The 27,838-nt window shown below is 39.0% G+C and overlaps 1 protein-coding gene across 2 annotated transcripts in view; it reads right to left on the reverse strand.

The window, feature by feature from the left end:
* RAB10 (RAB10, member RAS oncogene family) overlaps window positions 1-27,838 on the reverse strand; it is an 89,636-nt gene that overhangs the window by 15,439 nt on the left and 46,359 nt on the right. For both annotated transcript variants that reach the window (XM_032353107.1, XM_032353106.1), the window contains exon 2: window positions 15,383-15,443. In XM_032353107.1, coding sequence (XP_032208998.1) covers window positions 15,383-15,443 — 61 coding nt within the window. The remainder of the gene's footprint in view (window positions 1-15,382; window positions 15,444-27,838) is intronic.

The following is a 27,838-nucleotide window of genomic DNA, read 5'->3' on the forward strand; positions in this document are numbered from 1 at the left end:
TCTCTCTGTCTAATAAATAAATAAAATCTTTAAAAAAAAAAAAATTAAAAAAAAAAAAAAAAACAAAAAACAAGGCATGGGAATGCAAGCTGGTGCAACCACTCTGGAAAACAACATGGAGGTTCCTCAAAATGCTGAAAATAGAACTGCCCTATGACCCAGCAATTGCACTACTGGGTATTTACCCTAAAGATACAAACGTAGTGATCCAAAGGGGCACGTACACCCGAATGTTTATAGCAGCAACGTTCACAATAGCCAAACTATGGAAAGAACCTAGATGTCCATCAACAGATGAATGGATCAAGAAGATGTGGTATATACACACAATGGAATACTATGCAGCCATCAAAAGAAATGAAATCTTGCCATTTGCGACAACATGGATGGAACTAGAGCGTATCATGCTTAGCGAAATAAGTCAAGCAGAGAAAGACAACTATCATATGATCTCCCTGATATGAGGAAGTGGTGATGCAACATGGGGGCTTAAGTGGGTAGAAGATGAATCAATGAAACAAGATGGGATTGGGAGGGAGACAAACCATAAGTGACTCTTAATCTCACAAAAGAAACTGAGGGTTGCTGGGGGAGGGGGGTTGGGAGAAGGGGGTGGGATTATGGACATTGGGGAGCGTATATGCTTTGGTGAGTGCTGTGAAGTGTGTAAACCTGGCAATTCACAGACCTGTACCCCTGGGGATAAAAATATATGTTTATAAAAAATAAAAAATTAAAAAAAAAAAAAAAGAAACAAGGCAACTTTTCTAGAGCTGCTGTACTACTTTACATTCCAACTAGCAATGTAACAGATTTGTTTTCTCTGCATTCATTAGCATTTGGTGTTGTCACTATTTTTTATTTTAATCTAATAAATAAGGCATGTAGTGATACCTCATCATCATTTAAATTTGTATTTCTCTAAGGCTAATGATGATGAATATTTTTTCATATCATCATCTGCCATTCACATATCCTCTCTGGTGAAATGGCAGCTCTTGTCTTCTGTCCATTTTCTAACTGGACTGGTTGCCGTTTTTTTTTTTTTTTTTTTTTTTTTAAACACTCTGTATGTTGAGAGTTTTGTACCTAGTTTTTAAATTCTCTTGACAGGGTCTTTTGTAGAGTAAGAGTTTTAAATACTGAAATCCAATCTAGTGATTTTTTCAAGAATCTTTTATGGATCACAGTTCTAGCGTTGTATCTAAGAACTCTTCACCTAGTCTGAGGTCCTATTTTCTCTATTTTCTTCTGAAAGTCTATGATTTTACATTTTATTTTATTTTTTTTAAAGATTTTATTTATTTATTTGACAGACAGAGATCACAAGTAGGCAGAAAGGCAGGCCGAGAGAGGAGGACAGGCTCCCTGCTGAGCAGAGAGCCTGATGCGGGGCTCGATCCCAGGACCCTGGGATCATGACCTGAGCCGAAGGCAGAGGCTTTAACCCACTGAGCCACCCAGGCGCCCCTGATTTTACATTTTATATTTAAACTGATGATACAGGGCACCTGGGTGGCTCAACTGGTCAACCATCTGCCTCTGGCTCAGGTCATGATCCCAGGGTTCTAGGATCGAGACCCACACCAGGCTCCCTGTTCAGCTAGAAGCCTGCTTCTCCCTCTCCCTCTGCCTGCCACTACCCCTGCTTGTGCTTTCTCTCTGTCAAATAAATAATGAAATCTTTAAAAAATAAGGGATGAATGAATGAACAAATGAACTGATAATACATTCTGAGTTAATTTTTGTACAGGGTGTGAATTTTGAGAGGTTCATGTTTTTACTTATGGAAGTCCAACTACTCTAGCATCATTTGTTGAAAATGTTGAGGAAATACCCTTTCTTCGTGTAGTTGCTTTTGCACCTTTGATAAAAATTAATCAACCATAACCCAATCTAATTCTGGGTTTTTCTTTCTGTTCCAATGATCTATGTGTTGATCATACTGTGTTGATTACTATAGCTAAATAAAGTCTTAAAACCAGAGAGATTCCTTCCACATATTTTTATCAGTTTTTTTTAAGCTATGTAGCCTTTGCATATAAGTTCTTGTTGCTGTTTTTATGTAGGCTCCATGCCCACTGTGGAGTCCAATGTGGGGCTTGAACTCCTCAGATCAAGACCCGAGCTGAGATCAAGAGTCAGATGTCTAACCAGCTGAGCCACTCAAGCAACCCTCCATATAAAGTTTAAAACCACCTTGTCTGTATCTACAATAAAATCTCCCCAGCAAACTTCTTTAAAGAGTTCTCTAATTTCTGTCTTCCCAAATTCATTTCTCAACCAATTATAATCTGACTACTGCTACTACTATTCTACCAAGACTGCTCTTCTTCAAAGGGTCTCCAATAACTTCTGATAGCTAAATCCAGGATTTAGTTCCTTTTTATATATTTTAATCATTCATCAGGATGCCATAAAATTGACCACTTTCTCTTCTTGAAACATTTTATTCTCATGAATTTTCTGAAACCACATGTTTCTGCTCTTAGTTCTATGGCACTGACTGGTCATTTTCAGTAACTTTGGCTGGCATTCTAACATTCATATATATAGGAAATGACATTCTCTACACAGTAGCCAGAGTGTTCTTCTTTAAATATGTGTCTGATCATAACGTCTTCTGCTTAAACCTTCCAATAGCTTCAATGGGGAAAGAGTAGGTTTTTTCTAACAAACAGTGCTAAAACAACTGGTTATCTCCATGCAAATGATGTAGTTGGACCCCTACCCTCATACCGTAGAAATAAATAAAAATTAATTCAAAACAGATCTAAGGCCGGAATATAAGAGTCAAAACTATAAAACTCTTAGAAGAAAATATGAGAAGGATGCTCAACATCATTAGTCATTAGGGAACTGTAAGTCAAAATCACTTCATACACCCTAGGATGGCTATAAGCAAAAAACCAAACAATAAAGGATGTAGAGAAATTGGAATCTTCACGCATAGTTGGTATAAATGTAAACTGATGTTGCCACTGTGGAAATAGTCTGGCAGTTCCTCAAAATGTTAAACATACAGCTACCATATGATCCTGCAATTCTACTTCCTGGTATATAACCAAGAGAAATGAAAACATATGCCCAATACAGAGATTCATACATGAATGCTCATAACAACATTATTCACGATAGCCAAAAAGTAGAAACCACTTAAATGCCCATCAACTGACGGATGGATAAATAAAATGTGGTACTGTCATATGACAGAAGATTATTCAGCGATAAAACAGAATGAAGTACTGATATCTGCTACAACCTTGGTGAGGCCTGATAACGTTAAGTGAGAAAAACAAGACACAAAAGATCAAATAATGTATGATTCCATTTATATGAAATGTCCAGAATAGGAAAATCTACATAGGCATAAAGTATATTAGTGGCTGCCCTGGCTAAGGCGTTTGGTCAGGACAGGGAGGGGCTGCTAGAGTAGAGTCTCAAAAAAACAACAACAACAACAAAAAAAAACAGTATGGAGTTTCTTTTTGGGAATATAAACATGTTTAAAAATTATGATGATGGTAAATATACATACCTTGTAAATACACTAAAGAACTAGCTTTATACTTTAAATGGCTGAATTACAGTGTATGAATTAGATCTCACCACAAAACAGAGATTACTAGGCTTTAAAAAAAAAAAAAAAAGCACAAAATTTCCAATTCATTATAACCAGAACCAATTCCAAAATCCTTACCTTGAGGTTTACAAGTGCTATAGGACTTGTTCTTTACTCCAGCCCCCCAAATTTTGAGGCAGTCCTTTCCCTGACAACTAAATTCACGTTTTGGTTTTTTTTTTAATGTCCCCAAATTTGCAAATTTGTTTTCACTTGACAGCCTCTGCACTAGCTGTTGCCACAGCCTGCCTGTACATGACTGGCTCCTCATGTTCACGTTTTAACCATCACCTTAACAATGAAGACTTCTCTGACCACCCAATTTAAATAGTCATCCAGTCTCTCTCCGTTCCATATCCCTACTTCTCTGTATAACACTTACTATAGATTTATTTACTGTTTATCTCCCATGTCCTCCAAAATTAAAGTTCCATTAGAGATCTATCTGTCTTGTTTACTGCAGAACCCATTTTATCTACAAGTCTAATAAGCATTCAAATGTTAATAAGTCAGTATTTCAGAATATTACCTTGCAGATTCTGTATTATTTTATATAGCAAGGAGCTTCAATTCATTAAATGACCCTTAAAAACATGTTTTAAAAACAATGCTTCTGGGACACCTGGGAGGCTCAGTTGGTTAAGCCGCTGCCTTCTGCTCAGGTCATGATCCCAGGGTCCTAGGATAGAGTCCTGCATCGGGCTCTTTGCTCAGCAGGGAGCCTGCTTCTCTCTCAGCCTCTGCCTGCCACTCTGCCTGCTTGTGCGTGCGCGTGCTCTCTCTCTCTCTCTCTCTCTCTCTGAGAAATAAATAAATAAATAAAATCTTTAAAAAAAAAATCTTAAAATCTTAAAAAAAAAAAAAAATTAGGATTCTATGCCTAAATATATATGTAGCCAGAAATAAAAGAACTACCAATACATCAATATTCCCTACATTCAATCCTGGTGTACAATCACCATGTTCATACATCTGCCCTCTATCCATCTGTCCATCAATTCAAATACTGTGCTAGGCATTATACAAGAAAAAATATAGAACATGGGTTTGGAGTCAGATCCAAGTTTATCCTCAGATTCCAATCCTTCCTGGTGGGTGACCTTAAAGGTATGTAACCTCTCTGAATCTTCTTCATTCACAGCTTGAAGAAATAACTAAAGTAAAATTCCATAATTTATTTGTGTGTGTTATAAATAAGCTCAAAGCAATCTGTAGTATAAAAATATGCAAAGATGCAATAATGTCATTTTGAGATTCAAAATTTGTGTTTTCAAGATGTCCTAAGTCAAAACCATCTCTGCAGATGCTCTTTCAAGTTAGTACCTGCTGGTGTTTAAGCTGTACTCAAAGCTGTTTCACAAGAAATCCCTGGCTTTGCCTGAAGCCTATATCCAAATAAATGTAAAATAAAATGATTTTTTTGTTTAGCCAAGTTAAAAGATGATCTGGTTGGATTTTTCAACTTTTGTAAGAGAACTTCAGCCTTGTCACTTGCCCGTCTCATCTCAAAGTACACGGATCTGTCCTTTACAATAATGTAGAATCCTATTTATTCATTCTGTAACTATTTATTGAACCAACAGTACATGCCAGACACTATTCTAGGCACCAGAGAGAAAGCTGTAAACAGGGAAAAAAAAAAAAAAAACCAAAACAAAAAACCTCCTGCCTCAACGAAGTTTTATATCCTACCAGGGATAAAACAACAACAACAACAAAAAACGTAATTTCTAGAACTACATATCTTCAGAGGGTGAAAAGTACCAAGAACACAAAAAGTAAAGAGACTAGGGGCTGATGTAGGGGATTGTGCAAACAAGTAAAATTTTAAACAGAGTGGTGAGGGAAGGCCTCAGTGAGAAGGTGAAGGCAATAAGGAAGTCCTTGGGAATAACAATGTTCCGAGAAGAGGGAAGAACTAGTGTAAAGGTCCTGACCCATGGTTGAGGAATAATATCGAGGTCAGCAGGACTTCAACTTTCCTTCTGAGTAAGATGAGAAGTCTACTAAAGGGTTTTACAAAAAGAAGTAACTTAACCTGGGCTTCAAAAGAATCACTCTATTTACTGTTGAAAATGGGTGTGGAGAAGAAGAGTTAGGCGGTAATACAATACCAAAAAACTGCCACCAGAACTGTCTTTTTTTTTTTCTTTTTTCGTCTCTCTCTTTTTTTTTTTTTTTTTAAGATTTTATTTATTTATTTGACAGAGAGATCACAAGTAGGCAGAGAGGCAGGTCGGGGGACTGGGGAGAAGCTGAGCAGGGAGCCTGATGCCCTGAGACCATGACCTAAGCTGAAGGCAGAGGCTTAAACCCACTGAGCCACCCCGGAGCCCCCAGAACTGTCATTTAGGAAAAACCATTTAAGGGACCTGGCTCAGTGGTTAAGCATCTGCCTTCCGCTCAGGTCATGATCAAACGGTCCTGGGATCAAGTCCTACTTTGGGCTCCCTGCTCAGCAGGAAGCCTGCTTCTCCCTCTCCCACTCTTCCTGCTTGTGTTTCCTCTCTCGAAGTCTTTCTCTCTGTCAAATAAAGAAATAAAATCTTTAATAAAAAGAAAAGAAAAGAAAAACTATCTAAGAGACATGCTATCAGTTCTTCCAGGTTGTATCCTTAAGATAAGTTAGATCACTAAAGGCTACACACACATATTTCTATCTGTATACTTATTTACATTCTTAGACCAGAATTTTTATCATCATTACCTTTAATAGGTTAATTTATTGAAAATCACAAGAAGAGGGGCACCTGGGTGGCTCAGTCATTAAGCCTCTGCCTGCGGCTCAGGTCATGATCTCGGGGTCCTGGGATCAAGCCCCACATCGGGCTCCCTGCTCAGCGGGAAGCCTGCTTCTTCCTCTCCCGCTCCCCCTACTTGTATTCCCTCTCTCACTCAAATAAATAAATTTTTTTTAATCAAAAGAATGAGCCTTATGAAAATGTATTCTATATTTGTTATGATCTATTTTCTCTCCCATTCTTTACATTATTTCTGAAAAGAATAATGTAATCAATTTAGGTAGACTTCCTTCTTGGTTCTTTTTGTACCTTGGCCCCCAAAGAAATTTCTAGGTAAGTTTTACAAATTAAGCGTAGCACATAAGTTGTCCTTCAGAGATAGTATATTTATATCCTCCATTCTCAATTCCAAATTCTTGTTTTATCTTTTATTAGTCTTTATTTAGTCACAAGATACTTGTAAGCATGTGTAATTTATGAATCCATGAAAGAACAACAAAAATTTTGCCTCATCACAGTAAAATACTTTAGTTCTTTTCTGAATTGGTAAAAAGTATAAATCAACTAATAATTCTATACCCTTAGAGAGGGGTTAGTTTCCTAGCTAAAATCCAGGATGGAAATGTATCTACTCAAGACAGAAATGCCTACTGGTTATAGTGTAGGAGGCACACAAAACTTCTACTTCATTTTTTGTCATTTGCAATAATTATTTAAAGAGATCTTCCACAGCACTTCACTATGTGCAACCACCCCCAACACTGTCTAGCTATGATATGTTTTCTTCAGGGCGCCTGGGTGGCTTAGATGGTTAAGCCTCTGCATTTGGCTCAGGTCATGATCCCAGGGTTCTGGGATCGAGTATAGCATCCTGCTTTGTGGAGAGCCTGCTTCTCCCTCTCCCTGCCGCTCCCCCTGCTTGTGCTTTCTCTCTCTCTGTCAAACAAGTAAAAATCTTAAAAAGAATTTATTTTAATAAAAAGATATGCTTCCTTTCTTCCCATTCATTCACATTACAAAATTAGCAAATTACGTCCCCATTTCAGTGTCAAATCTATGACTAAATTCTCTACCAACAAAGAATACACTGCAGAAGAAACTACTCAGTTAAAACCAAATCAACAGCACTTAGGTTTTATAATACTGGTTAGATATGAAACGTCAAAATAAAAGATACTGAAAGATTAATGGCCTCTCTGAAAGGAAGGTAATCACTATTCAGATTCAGATTTAAATTCCTGTTTTGATCCATGACGTTCTATCTGTTCTTTCTGTCTCCTCCATCTTCCAAAATCTCTTACATCCAACTACCTTCCTTCTTTTTATATGCTTTTCCTGCTAAGTTTTTAAAAGGCTTTCTACATCCTATTTTCATTTACACATGTCATACATTAACACCTTCCAACAGGACTGTCTCCACCCCACAAGGTGACCTGGTTCCCTCGACTCCTTGATCTCAAATTACCCTTTTCCTGAGTCCTGCGTAGATACTTGTATCAGCCCCTACCAATTGTTAAGACCATCAACCATTTATTTGGAACCAGAAACAGAAGTTCTTGCTCAATACCTCTAAGCTAATTGATGATCCTTTGCCCAGGGCTAAAAATAGCCACAGCTGCTTATTTACTGCCCAAATTATTTTTAGGTTTGCATGCACATATACACCCCAGATTAAAGACAGAGGGTTAACCCCAATGAACAAAACCAGGTATTAAGTATCTGAAGAGCAATTAAACACTGTACATACTCACAATGTATTTCTACGTACCATAATACTGGTTTTAAGTTGGTAATAAAGTTGGTATAAATAACTCAACTCGGTTTTCCTTTCTTGTATTTTTTTTCCTTCTCAGACTACATTAAAGGTTTCTGAAATTACAACCCAGTGGCAAAAGAACTTTCCTTACATAAAATAATAGACACACAGCAAAGAGAATTTTGTGAAATCCTCTTCCCTCCCCACCCCCTGACATATTATAAAAGGAGCGATATGTTCCTAGGAACGAAAGTATCTTATTTCCGTACTTGTTAGTCCCACATGCAGGGTCAAGGAAGCTGTGTGCTCTGGCTGCTATTATGATGTTATTTTTAGTCTGGGCACTGATAGCACTAGAACAGTCCAGAGACAGCATCAATCTGCTCTGCAAAGTAGAGATCCCAAATTTTGCACCTTTGTGTTTTTGGTAACATAATGAAGTTTTTTCCTCCTTTATAAATTAGGATGTCAAATTTCACACTGAGGTGGTTTTTTGTCTTGTTTTAAAGATTTTATTTTAGGGATGCCTGGGTGGCTCAGCTGGTTAAGTGGCTGCCTTTGGCTCAGGTCGTGATCCCAGCGTTTTGGGATCCAGTCCCACATCGGGCTCCTTGCTCAGCAGGAAGCCTGCTTCTCTCTCTGCCTCTGCCTGCCATTGGGTCTAACTGTGCTTACTCCCTCTCTCTCTCTGACAAATAAATAAATAAATAAATAAATAATCTTTAAAAAAAAAAAAAAAAGATTTTATTTTAAAGTAATCTCTACACCCAACATGGGGCTCGAACTTACAACCTGGAGATCAATAGTCACAGTCCACCAACTGAGCCAGCCAGGTGCCCCACACTGAATTTTATTTTAACAAGACCTTGATTTCCTTGTAGATATACAGTTTCTCTAGTTCAAAATGTCATTTAGCTATGCTTATCTTCATTAAAAAAAAAATAAAAAATAAAAACCTGAAACCCACTCTTGCAGAGCTTATATTCCAGTGGGTAAAGGAACAAGCAAATAAGTAAATACATAATCCCAAACTGTGATCAAGGCTAACAAGGGAAACAGTATGCAGTGATGAAGAATGGGATAAGGGGAAGGGAAGACAATCTAGATAGGATGTTCAGGGAGGTCCCTGATACTTATGGCAAGAAATATGAACAGAAATCAACCAAACAAGGTCATTTAACCAACAAATATTTACTAAGCCAGGTTCTTTCTAGATGGTCATTATAATAACCATGTATCAGACAGATAGGATCCCCAACCGAAGATGGGGAGGAATAATGGGCACTTTTAAAAAAAAATATGGTTAACTTTATTTTTTTTAAGTGTATTTATTTAAAAGAGATAGAGAGAAAGACCATGTGTGTGAGCAGGGGGAGGGGCACTGGGAGAGAAACAGACCCCCTTGAGCAGGGAGCCTTATGTGGAGCTCAATCCCACAACCTTGAGATCACGACCTGAGCAGAAATCAAGAGTTGGACGCTCAACCGAGTCACCCAGGCACTCCCAAAATATGGTAACTTTAGATACTAAAAAATACTATGATAAAGATCAACCAGGATAAATGTGACAGTGCCTGAAGGACTGGGCTGCTTTAACCTGAAATCGTGCAAAGCCTCCCTCAGATGATAATGCGGAATTAAGATCTGAATGAGAAGGCAGCAGGACAAAGATCTGATGAAAAGCATCCCAAGCAGAGTAACAGCTGAAGTACAAAGGCCCTGAGATGGGAACATTCTTGGCATGCTCAAGGGAGAGAAAATGGCCACAATCATTGGAGCAAAACTGGCGAGAGAAGAGGTCAGAAGCCACAACCTGACATTTTCAAATTTTATTTCTGGTGAAATAGGAAGTTTCTGGAATGAAGCCACTGCTGGGGGTGAGGGTAGGTAGGGGTGTTTGAGGGAGGTCTACGGCGCGTGTACAGAGGTCCCACATTGGAAAAGAGCAGACCATGTTCATGGAATTAAAAGAAGATCAGCTGCACAAAAGCCCACAAGATGAGGTTGAGGCCACTCTGTTAACTCAGGTAAGGAATCCGGATTTGGAATTTGGACTTTAATTTAAAATGCAAAGAAATTCAAATGGTTATAAATGGGGAAGGAATGACAACCATGATCTAAACTTGATTTATATTTGAAAAAAGATTCCTCTGGCTATTATGTGGGAAAAGGCAAAAAGGAAGAAGGCAAAAGGGGAAATAAGGACCTATTAGGATATTAAGAGCCTACCTACTGCAGGGCTCAAAGAAACAGTACTGGTGGCTTTGACTGGGGGTGGGGGGAGGTGGGCAACAAAGGAGACAGCAAATTATATATGGATTCTAGACAGGTAAGATTCAATCAACAGGTATTACCTAAGAGGATGTTGGGATCAAGGGAATGGGAAGAATCAAAGATGACTTCCCAAGAATTTCACACCTTATGTAGGTAAAAGGTTAATTCCTCCACAATGTGACATTACTGATTTCTGGTTGACTGTGCTGATGTTAAAGTTGCTGCTGGTTGGGGTGCCTGGGTAGCACAGGTGGTTAAGCGGCTACCTTTGGTTCAGGTCATGATCCCATAGTCCTAGGATCCAGCCCCACGTCAGGTTCCTTGCTCAGTGCGGAGTCTGATTCACCGCTGCTTATGCTCTCTTGCTCATGCTCTCTCAAATAAATAAAATCTCTTAAAAAAAAAAAAATTGCTCTGGTACAAGATACAGATGCCAACAGTAACAAACATTTTTGACCCCCTCCCTTAAAAACAAAACAAAACACACAAAAAAAGCAAACTTGAAGTAACTCACTATGGCTTTTTTCCTGGCAGGACCCACAACACTATGGAAAATGTAGACAGATACTGTGATGGAAACTTCTAGAGATCTGGGATTTAAAAAGCCATAGCTGCTTCTCTATCAGCCCAACGAGTTAATTTTCGGCCTACACACATGTTCACTGGCCAGGGTGAGACCTGTCTCCACCCTTCTGCAACAAATAGCCTACAAGACCCTTGGAAAAAAGACAAGAAATGAAGATCATTCAAGTAAAGAAAAGTAACACAGATCTTTAGCAGACACTTTTCAATATCCAATCGCAGAATGAAATTTTTCATGCTGAAACAAAAATCTGAATATATTCATTCAAACTAGAGACAGATTAAAAAAAAAAATCACTGCTTTAGTAACAATTGGAAGCAAAACATCTAATGTTGAGTAAGGATAGCATTTTGATTATGAGTAACGGGTTTTTCAATGCTAAAAGCCTTTTTCAATTATTGTGGCATGTTTTATATGTCTTAACTTGGGAGCTGCATGGTTTCCTTCTCCCTGGATTTTAAGCATGCGAACTTTGAAAAGCAAAGAAAGAAAATCAGCTGGCATAATGCTAACCTCATATAAACTATCAATCACTAATTTTCACATCTCATTCCTAATCTTTATAGGAAAATGGGTATTTCAAATTAAAAGCAGTTTTATATATGAAAACCTAGACTAAATGAAATTTTCCTTCTAAAGTGTTTTTACCCAAAAGAGGTTATATTAATGTTTAAAAATCAAACAATTCTAAATTGGAAGTTTTACCATTTCTGTGCTATACTTGAGATTTATAGGTACAGCAGAAATCTTTTCTAGATTAATCTTGAAGGCCATACCGGAGGACTTACTGTTGCAAAAGAACATCTCCCATCCAAGTACTAACCAGGCCCGACCCTGCTTAGCTTCCGAGATCAGACGAGATCGGGAGCGTTCAGGGTGGTATGGCCGTAAGGCTCCCTTTTTCAAAAACAAGTGTTAGTTATTACTGTTTACTTCCAGAAGCTACAGAAACTAAAATGAGAGGGAGAAAAAAATACTTAAAGCCACAGGACAAGAAATAAAAGGGAAAGTCTGTGGGGCACCTGGGTGGCTCAGTGGGTTAAGCGTACGTGACTCTTGATTTTGGCTCAGGTCACCATCTCAGCGTTGTGAGATCAAGCTCCTGGTCCTGCTCACGCACTGGGCAAGGAGCCTGCTTAAGATTTTCTCTCTCCCCCTCCCTCTGTTCCTCTATTCCTCTCTAAAAAGGGAGGAGGGGGAGTTTGTGGAAGAACAGGACAAATTTAGTAGGGCAAATGTTTACATGCTAATATAAAGAAAAATGTATCTTAAAAAAAGGTTTTTTTGCGCTTTTATTTCTGTTGAATACACTCACATATAAATGTACATGTATACTGAGTCACAGAGTCACAATGTAAAATATTGTCTCTTACCATCAAGAGGCTTGAACATTATTGGTTTAAAGTGTGCACAGGGGGAATGCAGTTGAGAGAAAAGCCAATCAGTATGGCAGAGCCTAAGAGGGGCTTGGAACACAGACTAACTTGTAGGGCCAACCCTGGATTAAGGAATGGAGCTAAAAAAGGGCAGGGGGGAGTGCTGGTTGAAATTCAGAATATGAATGAATTGACATCCATTCCCTTGAGATCAGCTTTAATTATAATGAAGCAGAATATGAGGTACAGTTCATTTGCTGAGTTATTTCCCAGTTAAAGTAAGGAAAAACCAAAGATCATCAAGTGGACTTTGTTTCAAAGGGAATCATTAAATGTAGGAAATACTTTAAAATGTCTACATTTTATTTAAATTTGCATTAAATTTTGAAGATGTTATAAAGATTATACCTCAATGACATTCTGGTTAAACATATCCTACTCATCTAATTCTTAGCTCCCTTTGGCACCGGGATGGCTCAGTCAGTCAAGCACCCAACTCCTGGTTTCAGCTCATGTCATAATTCCAGGGTTGTGAGATTACAGCCCATGTTGGGCTCTGCCCTGGGCACGGAGCCTGCTTAAGATTCTCTCTTTCAGAGTTCCTGGGTGGTTCTGTGGGTTAAGTGTCCGGTCATGATCATAGGATCCTGCAGATCAAGCCCTGTGTTGGGCTCCCTGCTCAGTGGGCAGGTCTGCTTCTCCCTCTCCCTCTGACCCTCCTCCCAGCCCCTGCTTGCACTCTCCCTCTCTCAAGTAAATAAATAAAATCTTTACATATATACATTATATATATATATGTAATATATATAATCTTAACAAAGAAAAAAAGATTCTCCCTCCCTCTGCCCACATGCACTCTCTAAAATAACAATATATTAATAATATAAATTATTATTATTATTAGCAGCTCCCTTTCAATGAGAATACCTAACTTTTTTAAACTGTCTTTGGATTCTGGGACATTGTTCTCTCCACTTTTTTTTCTTTTTAAGATTTTATTTATTTATTTGACAGAGAAAAAGAGAGCACAGCAGGCAGAGGGAGAGGGAGGAGCCGGCTCAGAGAGCAGGGAGCGTGATGTGGGGCCCCAGGACCCTGGGATCGTGATCTGAACTGAAGGCAGACACCTAACTACTGAGCCACCCAGGTGTCCCCATTATTCTCTCCTAATTCTCTAACTCTCCTCTGCAATCTCGTTTGCTAACTTCCACCTCTGTTCAGAAGCTAAAATAAAAGGTTATTATTCTTAGGGTTCTAGCCTCTTAATGGGAGATAGCCAAATAGTAATAGTTATGATTTATTATTAAACATTAATCACATATCAGACACTGCTCTTAGTGCTTTACATGCACCACTCATTCTCATAACCATTCTATGGCAAGTCCTTTTACAGTGAAACCCAAGATAACAATGAATTCAAATTTAGCACAATTACTGACTAGTAATAAAGAAATGACAGGACTGGAAAAGGCAGCAAAATCAACAATCAAACTGTACTATTTATAGGACGCAGTATAATAATTAACAGTGTTACTCTCAACTCTACAGTCTGAGCATTTAATGCATCCCTGCTCTACCATCTACATGTTGAAGATCTTAGATATTTCAAAATGTATCCATTTCGGAAAATACACACTTACACAAAGATTTATAGCAAAGATTTACGGTGAATAACCGAGGTGTGAGAGTTTTTGTTTTTTTTTAAGATTTTATTTATTTATTTGACAGACAGATCACAAGTAGGCAGAGAGGGAGGCAGAGACAGAGGGAAAAGCAGGCTCCCTGCCGACCAGAGAACCCGATGTGGGGCTTGATCCCAAGACCCCAGGATCATGACCTAAGCAGAAGGCAGAAGCTTAACCCACTGAGCCACCCTGGAGCTCTGGGGTGTGATGTATCTTAACGATGGAATATTACCCAGCAATAAAAAGTAATGAACTTACTGATACACACAGAAATCAGTGAGAATTTTCAAAAACAATTACACTGAAAGAAGCCAGACACCCTCCCCTGAAAAAAAGACAAAAGAAGACACTACATGAAAAAAAGACAAAAGAAGACACTAGAAAATGGAAACTAGTCTCCAGTGACAGAAAGCAGAATGGATGTTTGGGACCCAGGAACAGGAAAGAAGGAGAGATTACAGAGACTTCAAGGATGGATATGCTCATTATCTTGACTGTGGTGATGGTTTCATAGTCAAACTCATCAAACTGTATACCTGAAATATGTACAGTTATTATGTGTCAGTTATACCTCAACAAGGCTGTTAAAAAACAGGAATAACATATCTCACAGGGTCATTCTGAGTATTTAATAGGTTAATATACATATATGTAAAACACTTAATATTTACTATCAAATACTGCTATTCTAATTTTAAAGTCTATGATTCATACTTGAATACAAATTGAAAGATTTTCATTTTACTTCTATGGGACAAATCCTATACAAACTAATAAAAAAAAATCCATAAAAAATTATAAACATATTAAAGGAAACAAGTAGTTTAGCTTAAGACTCTCAAAGAAACAACTTTTTGATACTGAGTGTGAGCAAAGTATGGTGCTAAAGGCTCTATACAGATTATTTCATGTAAACCTTAGAACAACAATCTTTTGAGATAAGTGGTATTATCTTTATTTTACATATGAAGATACAACAGCCTTACAGTGTTATATAACTTGCTCAAGTTCTTAGAATAAGCAGAAAAGGTAAAACATTCATATCTCATGAACTAATATTTATTTATTTATTTTTGAAGTAATCTCTCCACCCAACATGGGGCTCGAACTCACAACCCCAAGACCAAGAGTCACATGTTCTACCAACCAAGCCATCAGGTGCTCCTGATGCCATGAGAAGCTCCATGTCCATAATTTTTTCTCTTCACTGAAAGAAGGTGACCTGACTGCTGGCTTTACAAAGGAGTCTCACAGAATCTAAACAGGTGACAAGCAAAGAGTTCACTGCCAAACCTTCAGGAACTTGGCAATCGATTATATAAAGTTGGTAAATCAGCATCACTTACCATATCTGTAGCTTGATCTTCTTCCCTTGCAATTCAACTGTTTTGATCTTAAAGTCTATTCCTACAACACAGAAAAAAAAAGGTAAATGGTATCTATGGCTTTGAACTTAGCTCTCCTAAAATTAAATGGAGTGAACATAAAAACACACTTTTTAAAATCTGGGTATCTGTGTTTGTTTGGCTCTTGTTAGTCACTAAGTAAGAACATTCTGAGCAAATTATCCAATTTCAAACTTGAGTAATAGAAGATCCAACATGGCAGAAGAAACAGCTATATAGGAAGAGTTTTTACAATTAGGAAATTAAAAGGTAAACTTTAAAATATCTAAATTTTTTTAAGTAGGCTCCACACGCAATGAGCTTGAACTCATGACCCCATGATCAAGAGTCGCATGCTCCACCAACGGAGCCAGCCAGTCGCCCCTAGCACAGCTAATATTTTAATGCAAAAAAATAAAAATATGTTTCCTAGTAGGAAAAATATATAGCCTTTACTAGCTGGCCAAGTAAAAGACTACTACCAGGGATAAAGAGGGTTATTTCTTCTCTTTTCTTTTCTTTTTTTTTAAGATTTTATTTATTTGAGAGCGAGAACAAGTGAGGAAGAGAGAGAGGCCGCGCTCCCACGCACTCGAAAGGGGAAAGAGGAGAGGGAGCACGATGCAGAACCTGATTTCTGGACCCTGGAATCATAACCCAAACCAAAGGCAGACACTTAACTGAGCCACCCAGGTACCCAAGAGAGTCATTTCGTGATGATAAAAGGATGAATTCATTCAGAAGGCATAAAAAGACTAAATGTTTATTCATCTAAGAACACAGAGCTTCCAAAGACATGAAGAGATGTATTGTGGATTGCCCAGCTCTGTCTGCTCCCTAACCAACCAAAATCTTCAGCTTGGGCTGAGTTCCCCATACCCAAATTAAAAGGAGAGAAGGGTCTTGTGCCTGGCATTTATAAACCTCAGACTTTATCTACAGCCCATAGTTTTGTTTCTCTAGGAATTACTGAGAAAACTGTCCTACAGTGACCTAGTTGTCAAGACCAATTCTGAACAAAACTAACCATTCCAATTAAGCGTACAATTTGTTAATTAATCTTAATGACAAACCTGACAACCAATACTATTCCAGAAAACTTCCCTGACGAGAGGTGAAATTAGGACACGCTCTGAAAGCTCCCACCTTTTGAGACAGAAACTGGGTACAACTGGAAAATTTACATTTTAGGCTTTTTGAAGCCACCTACTTCCATCCTAGACTCCTTGAGTTTCTCCCTCAATCAATGTTGTCTATCCTCAAACTAATTAGCAGTGATTAAAGCAGTTCTTCATTCTTTTCTGCACAAAAACTCCCACTGTCTACCTCAGCCATTTATTCTTCAATCTTCATTACTGGTTTCTCCTTATCTCTCTGAACTTTCCTAAAAACTGGAGTGAACTTTTCTCTCTACTCATTCCCTTGGTGATTTTCCTTAATTCCATGGTTTCAAATTCCCCATATACACTGATAACTCTCAAATTTTATAACAAAGACCAGACCTCTCTCTTGAACCCCAAACTTAAGATAACCATTGTCTATCTGCAAATCCCATGTTTCATATAGGTTAAAACAAAAGTTCTTAAAATGGTTCATAAAGCCCTACACATTCTGCCCACCTCCCTATTTTCCACCCTGTCCACATAATTCTCTGTATCTTTCTTTGATCTAGCTAAGAGTATCAACCTCTTTATTGTTCCACACACGCGCGCAAGATTCCCACCTCAAGGCCTTTGCATACAACTGTTCTCCCAACTTGGAATACCTCTTATGGCTCCCTCCCCTCACTATCCTTTTCTAAGTGGCAACATTTCCCCATGTCCCACATCCCATGCCCCACATCACATGTCCACTGTCTGTTAATAATCCCTACCCTCCCTCTTTACTTTTCATCTTTAACATCCTTCAAATATACTGTATATATTTACTGATCCCTGTTATTTACTGTCTCCCTATGCCAAAATGTAAGACCCACAAGGGTAGGATCATTTATGTTTAATTCATTTAAATTCCCAGAACCTAGAGCTATGCCTAACAAAAAAAATAGACTTTCAAAAAGTATTTGAATGAACAGATAATTGATGTTTTCTAGAAAAAGTGAAATGGTACCTGAGAAAAGATACAGAAATATTTCACCCTTAGGGTGAAACTCACTACTTGACAAGTTCCACACTTGTCCACTTAGTATCCAATCATATTTTTAGAACCTCAGGCCAAAATATGAACAACAAAAGTTCTGATGAGATACCAAAACTGAAACGAACCAAAAAAGAGAACCTGCAGGAAACAGGAGCAATGCAGAGAAAGAGAAAAGACAACTCCTTTTATCTTCTCAGAACAAGACGGGGGAAAAAAGAGAGAAACGGAGTAAGGAAAATTAACCTGAATCAGAAAACTCTTGGAAACTAAAAACAAAAGGGGGGGGGGAGGGAGATCAATATATTCAACAGAAAGACTGTAAGAGAAAATTGAGATCTCCCAGGAAATATAGCAAAATGACAAAGAATGGAATTTATGTGATATATGACACATTAGAAGTTCAAACCGGGGGTGGGGGGCGCCTGAGTTGCTCAGTGGGTTAAGGCCTCTGCCTTCGGCTCAGGTCATGATCCCGGGGTCCTGGGATTGAACCCCACATTGGGCACTCCGCTCCACAGGGAGCCTGTTTCCTCCTCTCTCTGCCTGCCTCTCTGCCTGCTTGTGATCTCTGTCTGTCAAATAAATAAATAAGATCTATTAAAAAAAAAAATTTCAAACTGGGAAGTCTGACATCTAACTAACAAGCTCAAGAAAGGGCAGAGAATGATATCTTGAAAATAATAATTTAAAAACTGTAAAAGAAATCCTCACATCAAGAGAAATAATAAAACTAAAAGGCAACCTACAGAAAAGGAGAAGATAATCTGCAAATGACATATCTGATAAAGGGTTAGTATCCTAAATAAAACAAATAAAAATAAAATAAAGAACTTTTGAAGCTCAACACCCCAAAAAACTAATAATCCAATTTTAAAATGGGCGGAAGACACGAACAGACATTTTTCAAAGAAGATACAGAGATGGCCAAGAGACACATGAAAAGATTCTCAACATACCTACCGTCAGGGAAACACAAATTGAAACTACAATGAAATGATCACTTTACACATGTCAGAATGGCTAAAATCAGTAACACAAAAAACAACAGGTGTTGGTTAGGATGTGGAGAAGGGAGAAGAACCCTCTTACACTGTGGGTGGGAATGTAAACTGTGCAGCCACTCAGCCTAATATGGAGGTTCCTCAAAAAGTTACAGAACTGCCCTACAATCCAGCAATTGCACTTCTAGGTATTTACCCCAAAAATACAAAAACACTAATTCAAACGAAAACTGCACCCCAATGTTTACAGCATCATTAACTACAATAGCCAAATTGTGAAAACAGCCCACGCGCCAACTGATTCAGGAATGGATAAAGAAGATAAGGGCACCTAAGTGGCCCAGTCAGTTGTTGAGCATCTGTCTTCAGCTCAGGTCATGATCCCAGGGTCCTGGGATCAAGGCTTGAATCAGGCCTGCTTCTTCCTCTCCCCACCACCACCTGCTTGTGTTCCCTCTCTCACGGTCTCTCTCTCTCTTTCTCTCTCTCACTCTGTCAAATAAATAAGTAAAATCTTTGGGAGGAAAAAAACCAAGAAGATAAAGACAGCACCTGGATGGCTCAGTCAGTTAAACATCTCCTTTGGCTCAGATCCTGATCCCAGGTTCCTAGGATTGAGCCCTACTGCTCCCTCAATCTCTGGCCTTCACAACCACTTACTCTTACGCTCTCTTATAAATAAGTATATTCTTAAAAAAAAAAAAAAAGAAGAAGAAGAAGAAGAAGATAAAAACACCCATACACTGGAATATTTCTTGGCCATAAAAAAGAATGAAATCTTGCAACCACATGGATGGAGCTAGAGAGTATTATTATGTTAAGCCAAACAAGTTGGTCAAACAAAGTAAATACCATATGCTTCCACTCATATGTGGAATTTAAGAAACAAAACAAATGAGCAAAGGGAAATAATAAAAGGACAGACAGCGGCAAACCAAGAAACAAAACTTAACTACAGAGAACTACCCTATGGTTACCAGAAAGAAGATGGGTGGGGAGATGGGTTAAACAGGGGATGAGGAGTAAGGAGTGCACTTGTGATGAGCACCTGGTGTATGGAAGTGTTGAAGCACTACATTGTACACCTGAAACTAGTATTATACTGTGTGCTAACTAACCAGAATTTAAAACTGTAAAAAAAAAAAAAAAAAAAAAATGTGCAAGAAAACTTAATAGAACCAAAGGAATATTATTTTATACCAACTTACCAAATGCCTGGCATAATGAATAAAATAAGGTCTATACCAAGTTGTAGCACCATGACATTCCAAGACACCAGGAATAAAGATAATATTATAAAAGCTTACAGAAACTAGGTCATATGAAAAATCGAAAGTGACAACTCTGAACTTGTACTCTTCAACAGCAACACTAGAATACAGTAAGATAATGTTTTTGTTTTTAAGATTTTATTTATTTGGGGCGCCTGGGTGGCTCAGTGGGTTAAGGTCTCTGCCTTCGGCTCAGGCTGGGGATCGAGCCCCACATCAGGCTCTCTGCTCAGTAGGGAGCCTGCTTCCCCTTCTCTCTCTGCCTGCCTCTCTGCCTACTTGTGATTTCTCTCTGTCAAATAAATAAGTAAAATCTTAAAAAAAAAAAATATTTTATTTGACAGAGAGAGACCTCAAGAGAGCACAAGCAGGGGAAGGAGAGGGAGATGCAGGGCTCGATCCCACGACTCTGGGATCGTGACCCAAGCTGAAGGCAGACACCTAACTGACTGAGACACGCAGGTGCCCCGATAAGATAATGTCTTTTAAAATGTCTTTTTCAACCTGGGGCACCTGGCTGCCTCAGCCAGTAGAGAGTATGAGACTCAATCTCACACACATGAGTTTAAGCCCCATACTGAGTGCAGCAATTTACTTTAAAGAAGGCGGGGGGGGGGGGGGGGGGGGGGGGCGCACCTGGGAGGCTCAGTCATCAAGCATATTGCATTTGGCTCAGGTCATGATCCTAGAGTCCTAGGATCAAGCCCCGAATCGGGCTCCCTCTTCGGCGGGAAGCCTGCTTCTCCCTCTCCAACTCACCCTGCTTGCATTCCTGATCTTGCTCTGTCAAATAAATAAAATCTTAAAAAAAAAAAAAAAAAAAAAGGTGATTTGCAACCCATATCCAGCCTCAAATCAAATGAAAGTTAAGTAAAATGCATTTCAAGACATGAAAAATCTCAAAATAATTTGCTCCCATGCATCTTTTTTAAGGCAACTACCAGGAGACTGCTTTGCTGAAAACAAGAAGAAATTCAGCCAAGAGTGAGGTAAATGGCAGTTCAAACTGGCCTAGAGAGCAACCAGTTCAAAAGTGAGCTTGTTTGGAGGTTCTAGCAGGGGAGCGCAGCTACTCGTATACCCTTGACCGAAGAACGGTCCTCTCCTCTATCGGGGAAGGTCGTCCTCTTCGACCGAGCGCGCAGCTTCGGGAGGGACGCACATGGAGCGGTGAGGGAGGAAGGGGACACCCGCCTAGCCAGCCAGATCAGCCGAATCAACCCTGGCGATCAATGGGGTGACAGATGTCGCAGCCAGGGCAGAACAAAATGAGAAGTAATTTCCAAAAAGTATGCCTACTAAGAGAGGGAGAGGAAAAAGTGGTATTAATGTAATTTGTGTGAAAAAAGAAATTCAGGAGCCCCTGGGTGGTTCAGTCAGTTAAGCATGTGCCTTCAGTTCAGGTCATGTTCTGGGGGTCCAGGGATTGAGTCCCGAGTTGGGCTCCCTGCTCTACACAGAGCTTGCTTCTCCCTGTGCCTCTGCCTATCTCTGTGTCTCTCATGAATAAATAAACAAAATTTTAAAAAAGAAAAGAAAAAGAAATTCAAAGGATCCGGCAATTCTGTTGCAGTATGGGATAAAGTATGGATAGTGTCTTGAACACTAAGTGAATGTATCAATAAAGGAACTGTAATTACAATAAAAACAGAAAGAAATCCAAGAAAGGAAAAGTGATTATAGTACACCACTTGGTTTAACAGCTAATAAAAACGTGTTGTAACTATTTGAGAAGATGAAAAGAAAGGCACCAGGAGTGTCCAGTGTTACCCAAGTGAATGATTCTCATTTCCCATAACAAAAGAGAACTTTCGAAGTTAAGTTTTTGGGGTTTAAGTTAAAAGCTATGACTAAAGGAATATGGTGTTGAAGAACAGAGAAAAAGGCCAAAAAGTGTTTGGAAAAGGAAACACGCAAGTAGGCACAGGGCAAAGACTTCTTGTTGCTGCTGTCCGCACAGGCCTTGAAATACTATATGACTTCGAAAATTCTGGTCTATTTCATTAACAGAAATAAATATTGGATGAACAGATGCCTGGGTGGCGCAGTTGGTTAAGCACTGCCTTGGGCTCAGGTCATGATCCCGGACTCCCGGGATCCACTCCCGAGATGGGCTCCCAGCTCTGCGGGAAGTCTGCTTCTCCCTCTGACCTTCTCCCCTCTAATGCTCTCTCTCACTCAAATAAATAAATAAAATCTTTACCAAAAAAATGGGTTAACAAAGGAAGAGATGGGTTTACAAGTATGTTCTCTCCACTATTTAAACACTTCAATTTGACCATCATATTTTAGCATGGCTCTAAGCCACCCCTGCAGTCTCATTCCCTCCAGTCTTCCTCTTATAGTCACCTTCAAACACAACTTTTGCAGCGGTCTGCTTTTTCCAAGTAAATACCTTTGTCACTCCAGCATGTATTTTCTACAATCCCCAAAACACACACATCTAACTAAGTATGGGAAAAGTTAGGATAGAGTGGAAAAGCTTTTGATAAAATTTTGGAATAAGAGCAAAATCAATAGCTCAACTGCCAAAGAGAAGCTAGGAAAATCTATCACCTTTTAAGATTCTGCCAGGAGAAATAACCAGATTCTCCTGCAACACTATCACTTCCTGAATTACCACAGACTAGAGCAATCATAGCGTTTGATCCAACCAGCGGTTCTCTTTTAGGTTTTGCTTATGTAAAAACACTCTAAAGGAAATCTGTTTTTTACAGATTCCTGGGACCCAGCTCACAAGTATTTCAATTTACTGTAATCTAACTTTTACCAATTTTCAGCTGCTCAGGAAAATAAGAAACAACATCAGCCAAAATAACTGCCTTAATGATGTTGCAGAAGCACCATCCAGTGGCAAGAGGAGTAACTGCAACTTCTAGCCACTACAGAGAGCAGTTCAGCTCTGATGACACACCAGCGCTTAGTATTTAATGCAATCAGAAATAAACTCCAGACAGCCAAAGTTTAACAACTCATAAGTAAATAATATCTGTGATTTTTTTAGAAGATTTTTTTTATTATTTGACAGAGAGACACAGCGAGAGAGGGAACACAAGCAGCGGGAGTGGGAGAGGGAGAAGCAGGCCTCCTGCTGAGCAGGGAGCCTAACCCAGGACTCTGGGATCATGACCTGAGCTGAGCAGAAGGCAGATGCTTAATGACTGAGCCACCCAGGTGCCCCAATATCTGTGATTTTTAGTAAGTGAAAATAATGTGTTTTCACCACATGAGGAAAGGAAATAAGAATACTATACCTACAATCCTTTGAATGCAGTTTTGTCTGGAATTTAAGAAACATGATTCTAATCCTAGCTCTAGCTCTGTCATAACAGCATAAATTTTGAAAAGATCACTTTTCAATACAGACATTAGTTTCTCCATCTTGATGCAGAAGTGAAAATGGAGAATACAAAAGTTTACTGTAAAGATTCTTTCACGTAACAGTAGTAGTTTACTAAACACTTCGAGAATGTACTATGTGCTTGGCACTGTTTTAAGTCCTTTGAGTGAATTAATGTACTAAATCCTCAGAACAATCCTAACCCATACTTTTATTTCCATTCTACAAATGAAAAATAAAATAAAAGCTAATAGCAGGAGAAAAAAAAAAAGGCAGTAACACTAATATTTACTGGATAACTACTAAGTGTTCTAAGCACTTCACATATACTATCTCATTTAATATTCAAAAATATCCTCTGCAAAAGAACTAATATGCCTATCTACAGAAGAGGAAAAATTTTTTTTAATTTAAATTTTAGTTAACATACAGTGTAATATTGGTTTCAGGAGTAGAATTCAGTGATTCATCACTTACATACAACACCCAGTGATCATCACAATTGCTCTCTTTAATACCCATCATGGATCTGGCCGATCCTCTACCTCCCACCCTCCATCAACCTTCAGTTTGTTCTCTATCATTAAGAGTCTCTTATGGTTTGTTTCTCTCTTTTGCTTTTCCCTTCCCATATGTTCATCTGTTTTCTTTCTTAAATTTCACATGAGTGAGATCATACTGTTTGTCCGTCTCTTACTTCACTTAGCATAATACAATCTAGCTCTATCCACGTCATTGCAAATGGCAAGATTTCATTCTTCTTGATGAGTAACATCCCACTGTGTGTGTGTACTTATACACACACGCACACTACATCTTCTTTACCCATTCATCAGCTGATGGACATTTCGCTCTCTCCTCAGTTTGGCTATTGTTAATAATGCTGCCATAAACATTGGGATGCAGGTACCCCTTCAAATCTGTATTTTTGTATCCTTTGGGTAAATCCCTAGTAATGCAAATTGCTGGATCGTAGTGTAGTTCTCTTTTTAATGTTTTGAGAAACCTCCATACTGTCCTCCAGAGTGGCTGTGCCAGTTTGCATTCCCACCAACAGTGCAAGATGGTTCCCCTTTCCAGAGAGGAAACTTTAATCTACCCAAGGTCAGAGAACTAACAGGTGACAGAACCAGAAATTAATTCCATGTGTTTTTTCAGACCATACAGGCCCTTAACCTACATTAAGTTCCAGAACTCCATTTTTAAAATTTATTTTTATTACCTTTGAAAGAGAGAACACATGGGTGTGCAGGGACTGGGGGAGGGGAGGAGAGAGAATCTTAATTAAGCAGGCTCCACATCCAGCGTGGTGTCTAATGCGAGGCTCAATCTCACAATCAGAGATCATGACCTAGGCCAAAATCAGGGGTTGGACGCTTAACCAATGGAGCCATCCAAGTGCCCCCCTTAACTCCATTTTTTAATTTACCTATTTAATACTGAGGAAAATCCACATAAGATGTACCATTTTAAAATGAACAATTCAGGGGCGCCTGGGTGGCTCAGTGGGTTAAAGCCTCTGCCTTCGGCTCAGGTCATGATCCCAGCATCCTGGGATTGAGCCCCACATCGGGCTCTCTGCTCAGCAGGGAGCCTGTTTCCTCCTCTCTCTCTGCCTGCCTCTCTGCTTACTTGTAATCTCTGTCTGTCAAATAAATTTAAAAAATCTTTAAAAATAAATAAATAAATAAATAAAATGAACAATTCAGTACACTCAATGTTGTGTTACCAGCACCTCTACCTAGTTCCAAAATGTTTTCATCACCTCAAAAGGAAATTCCATACCCATGAAGCAGTTGCTTTCCATTATCCCCTCCCATGACTCCCCAGAAACATGTCTGCATTCTGTCCTACAGATATACCTATTCTGGATATTTTATATAAATAGATGCACACAACATGTGACCTTTTGTCTCTAGCTTCTTTTATTCAGCATGTTTTCAAGGTCTATCCACACTGCAGCATTTATCAGTACTTCATTCTTTTATGAATGTATATACACTTATATGTATATATACCCTAATATGTATATACACAATTTGTTTATCTGCTTATTTTTCTAAGCTTTTATTAAAAGAGAGAGGGAGAGAGAACAAGCAGGAGCTGGGGGGAAGTCAGAGGGAGACAGAGACTCCTCGCTGAACAGGGAGCCCACACAGGACTTGATCTCATGACCCAAGCCAAAGAAAGCCACGCAACCGACTTAGCCACCCAGGTGCCACATACACTTTTTAAAAAATTTATTTATTTGACAGTCAGAGATCACAAGCAGGCAGAGAAGCAGGCAGAGAGAGGAGGAAGCAGGCTCCCCGCTGAGCAGAGAGCCCAATGCAGGGCTCAATCCCAGGACCCTGGGATCATGACCTGAGCCGAAAGCAGAGGCTTTAACCCACTGAGCCACCCAGGCGCCCCTCCACTTCTTTCTTGATGAAAATTTGGGATGTTTCTACCTTTGGCTTTTGTGAATAGGACTGCTATGAACACACACATACAGGTATTTATGTGAGCATGTGTTTTTTCAATTCTTTGAGAAATGCAAAGAATAGAATTGCTAGGTTATATGGTCAAATTTTTAACATAATGTTTAACTGCTTGAGGAACCACTGTTCTCCACATCAGACACACGATTTACATTCCCACTAGCAACACGTGAGGGTTCAATTTTCTACATCCTTGCCAATGTTTATTTTTTCTTTTTTAAATTTTAAGTCATCATAGTGTTTGGGTATTAAGAAGTACCTCATTGTGGTTTTGATTCGCCTTTCCCAAAGTACTAATGATGGTGAGCATCAGTGCATCTGCTTCCTGGCCATCCGTATACCTTCTTTGAAGAAATATGTATTCAAGTCCTTTGCCCATTTTTTTTTTTAAAGATTTCGTTTTATTTGACAGACAGAGATCACAAGTAGGCAAAGAGGCAGGCAGAGAGAGAGGGAGGAGGAAGAAGGCTCTCCGCTGAGCAGGGAGCCCGATGTGGGGCTCGATCCCAGGACCCTGAGATCATGACCTGAGCCAAAGGCAGAGGCTTTAACCCACTGAGCCACCCAGGCACCCCCTTTGCCCATTTCTTAATCAAGCTTCTTGTTGAGTTGTAGGATTCTTTTATATTTTGGGTACCAGACCCTCATCAGATATATGACTTGCAACTATTTCCTACATTCTGTAGGCTATCTTTTCACTTTAAATTCCACTGATGTTACAAAAGCTTTTAATTTTTATGATGTCCTATTAAATTATCTATTTTTTATTTTGTTGCATGCTATATAACTTCACTGCTATATATCTCACTGCATGAGATAGAAGTTCCTGGAAATTAAAAAATTACTGACAGGAAATTTACACTCCTGAGAGAGCAGACAATGAAATTTTTAAAAATTGCTTTAAGATTTTTTTGTGGGATGCCTAGGTGGCTCAGTTAGTTAACTATCTGCCTTCAGCTCAGATCATGAGTCCAGGGTCCTGGGATCGAGCCCCATGTCAGGCTCCATACTCACTGAGGAGTCTGGGATCATGACCTGAGCCAAAGGCAGAGGCCTTAACGCACTGAGCCACCCAGGCGCCCCTAAAATAAATTTTTTTTTTCTTTAAAGATTTTGTTTATTTATTTGACAGAGATTACAAGTGGGCAGAGAGACAGGCAGAGAGAGAAGGGGAAGCAGGCTCCCCGCTGAGCAGAGAGCCTGATGTGGGGCTCAATCCCAGGACCCTGAGATCATGACCTGAGCTGAAGGCAGAGGTTTTAACCTACTGAGCTACCCAGGCACCCCTAAAATAAAATTTTTTAATGTTAGTAACCACAAATGCTATAAACAGGGATGGGGAGAGAGCTATTTTATACAAAAAAAAAAAAAATCAGGGAATGCTTTACTGAAAGACATTTGAGCAAAGACCTCAAGGAGGTCTGGAAACAAAGTGAGTATCTAAAAACAGTGGTGCAGGCAGAGGAAACACTTAAGAGCAAAGGATCTGAAGTAATAGACTTGGTGTGTTCAAGAAACATAGATGGGGGTTTGAATGTAGTGATATAAGCCTTCTAAACCATGAAGATGATCAAGTTCTCGGGGTTTTTGGCTCCTCTTTAAGTTCTTGCAACAGTATTTTGTAGTCGTCAGTGCCTAGGTCTTACACATTATTTTGTTAAATTTATTCCTATTTCATTTTTACGATGTTATAATAATAATATTTTAAAAGTTCCATTTTTCCAATTGTTTGTTGCTAACTGCAGAATACAATTTTTTTGTTGTTTTCCTTTTTATTATTTTTATTAACATATAATATACTATTTGCCCCAGAGGTACAGGTCTGTGAATCATCAGGCTTACACATTTCACAGCGCTCACCATAGCACATACCCTCCCCAGTGTCCATCACCCAACCAACCTCTTCCTACTCTATTTTTGTATATGGACCTGTATCCTGCAGTTTTACGACAGTCACTTCCTAATTCCGGCTGCTCTTTTCTGGGGGGAAGGAGATGGTGCTTAGAGTTTTCTATGAATGTAATCATAATCAGGTAGTCTATAAACAGCACTTTTTTTAGCACTTTTTTTTTTTTTACCAACTTCCTTCTGAACCTCTGATTTCTTTCTTTCTCTTGCCTTATTGTTACCAGTTAGGACCTCTAATAAAATGTTGTTTTGTACTCGAACCTTAAGAGAAAGCTTAG

Source organism: Mustela erminea, chromosome 7 (genome assembly GCF_009829155.1).
Source record: "Mustela erminea isolate mMusErm1 chromosome 7, mMusErm1.Pri, whole genome shotgun sequence".
Lineage (NCBI taxonomy): Eukaryota > Metazoa > Chordata > Mammalia > Carnivora > Mustelidae > Mustela > Mustela erminea.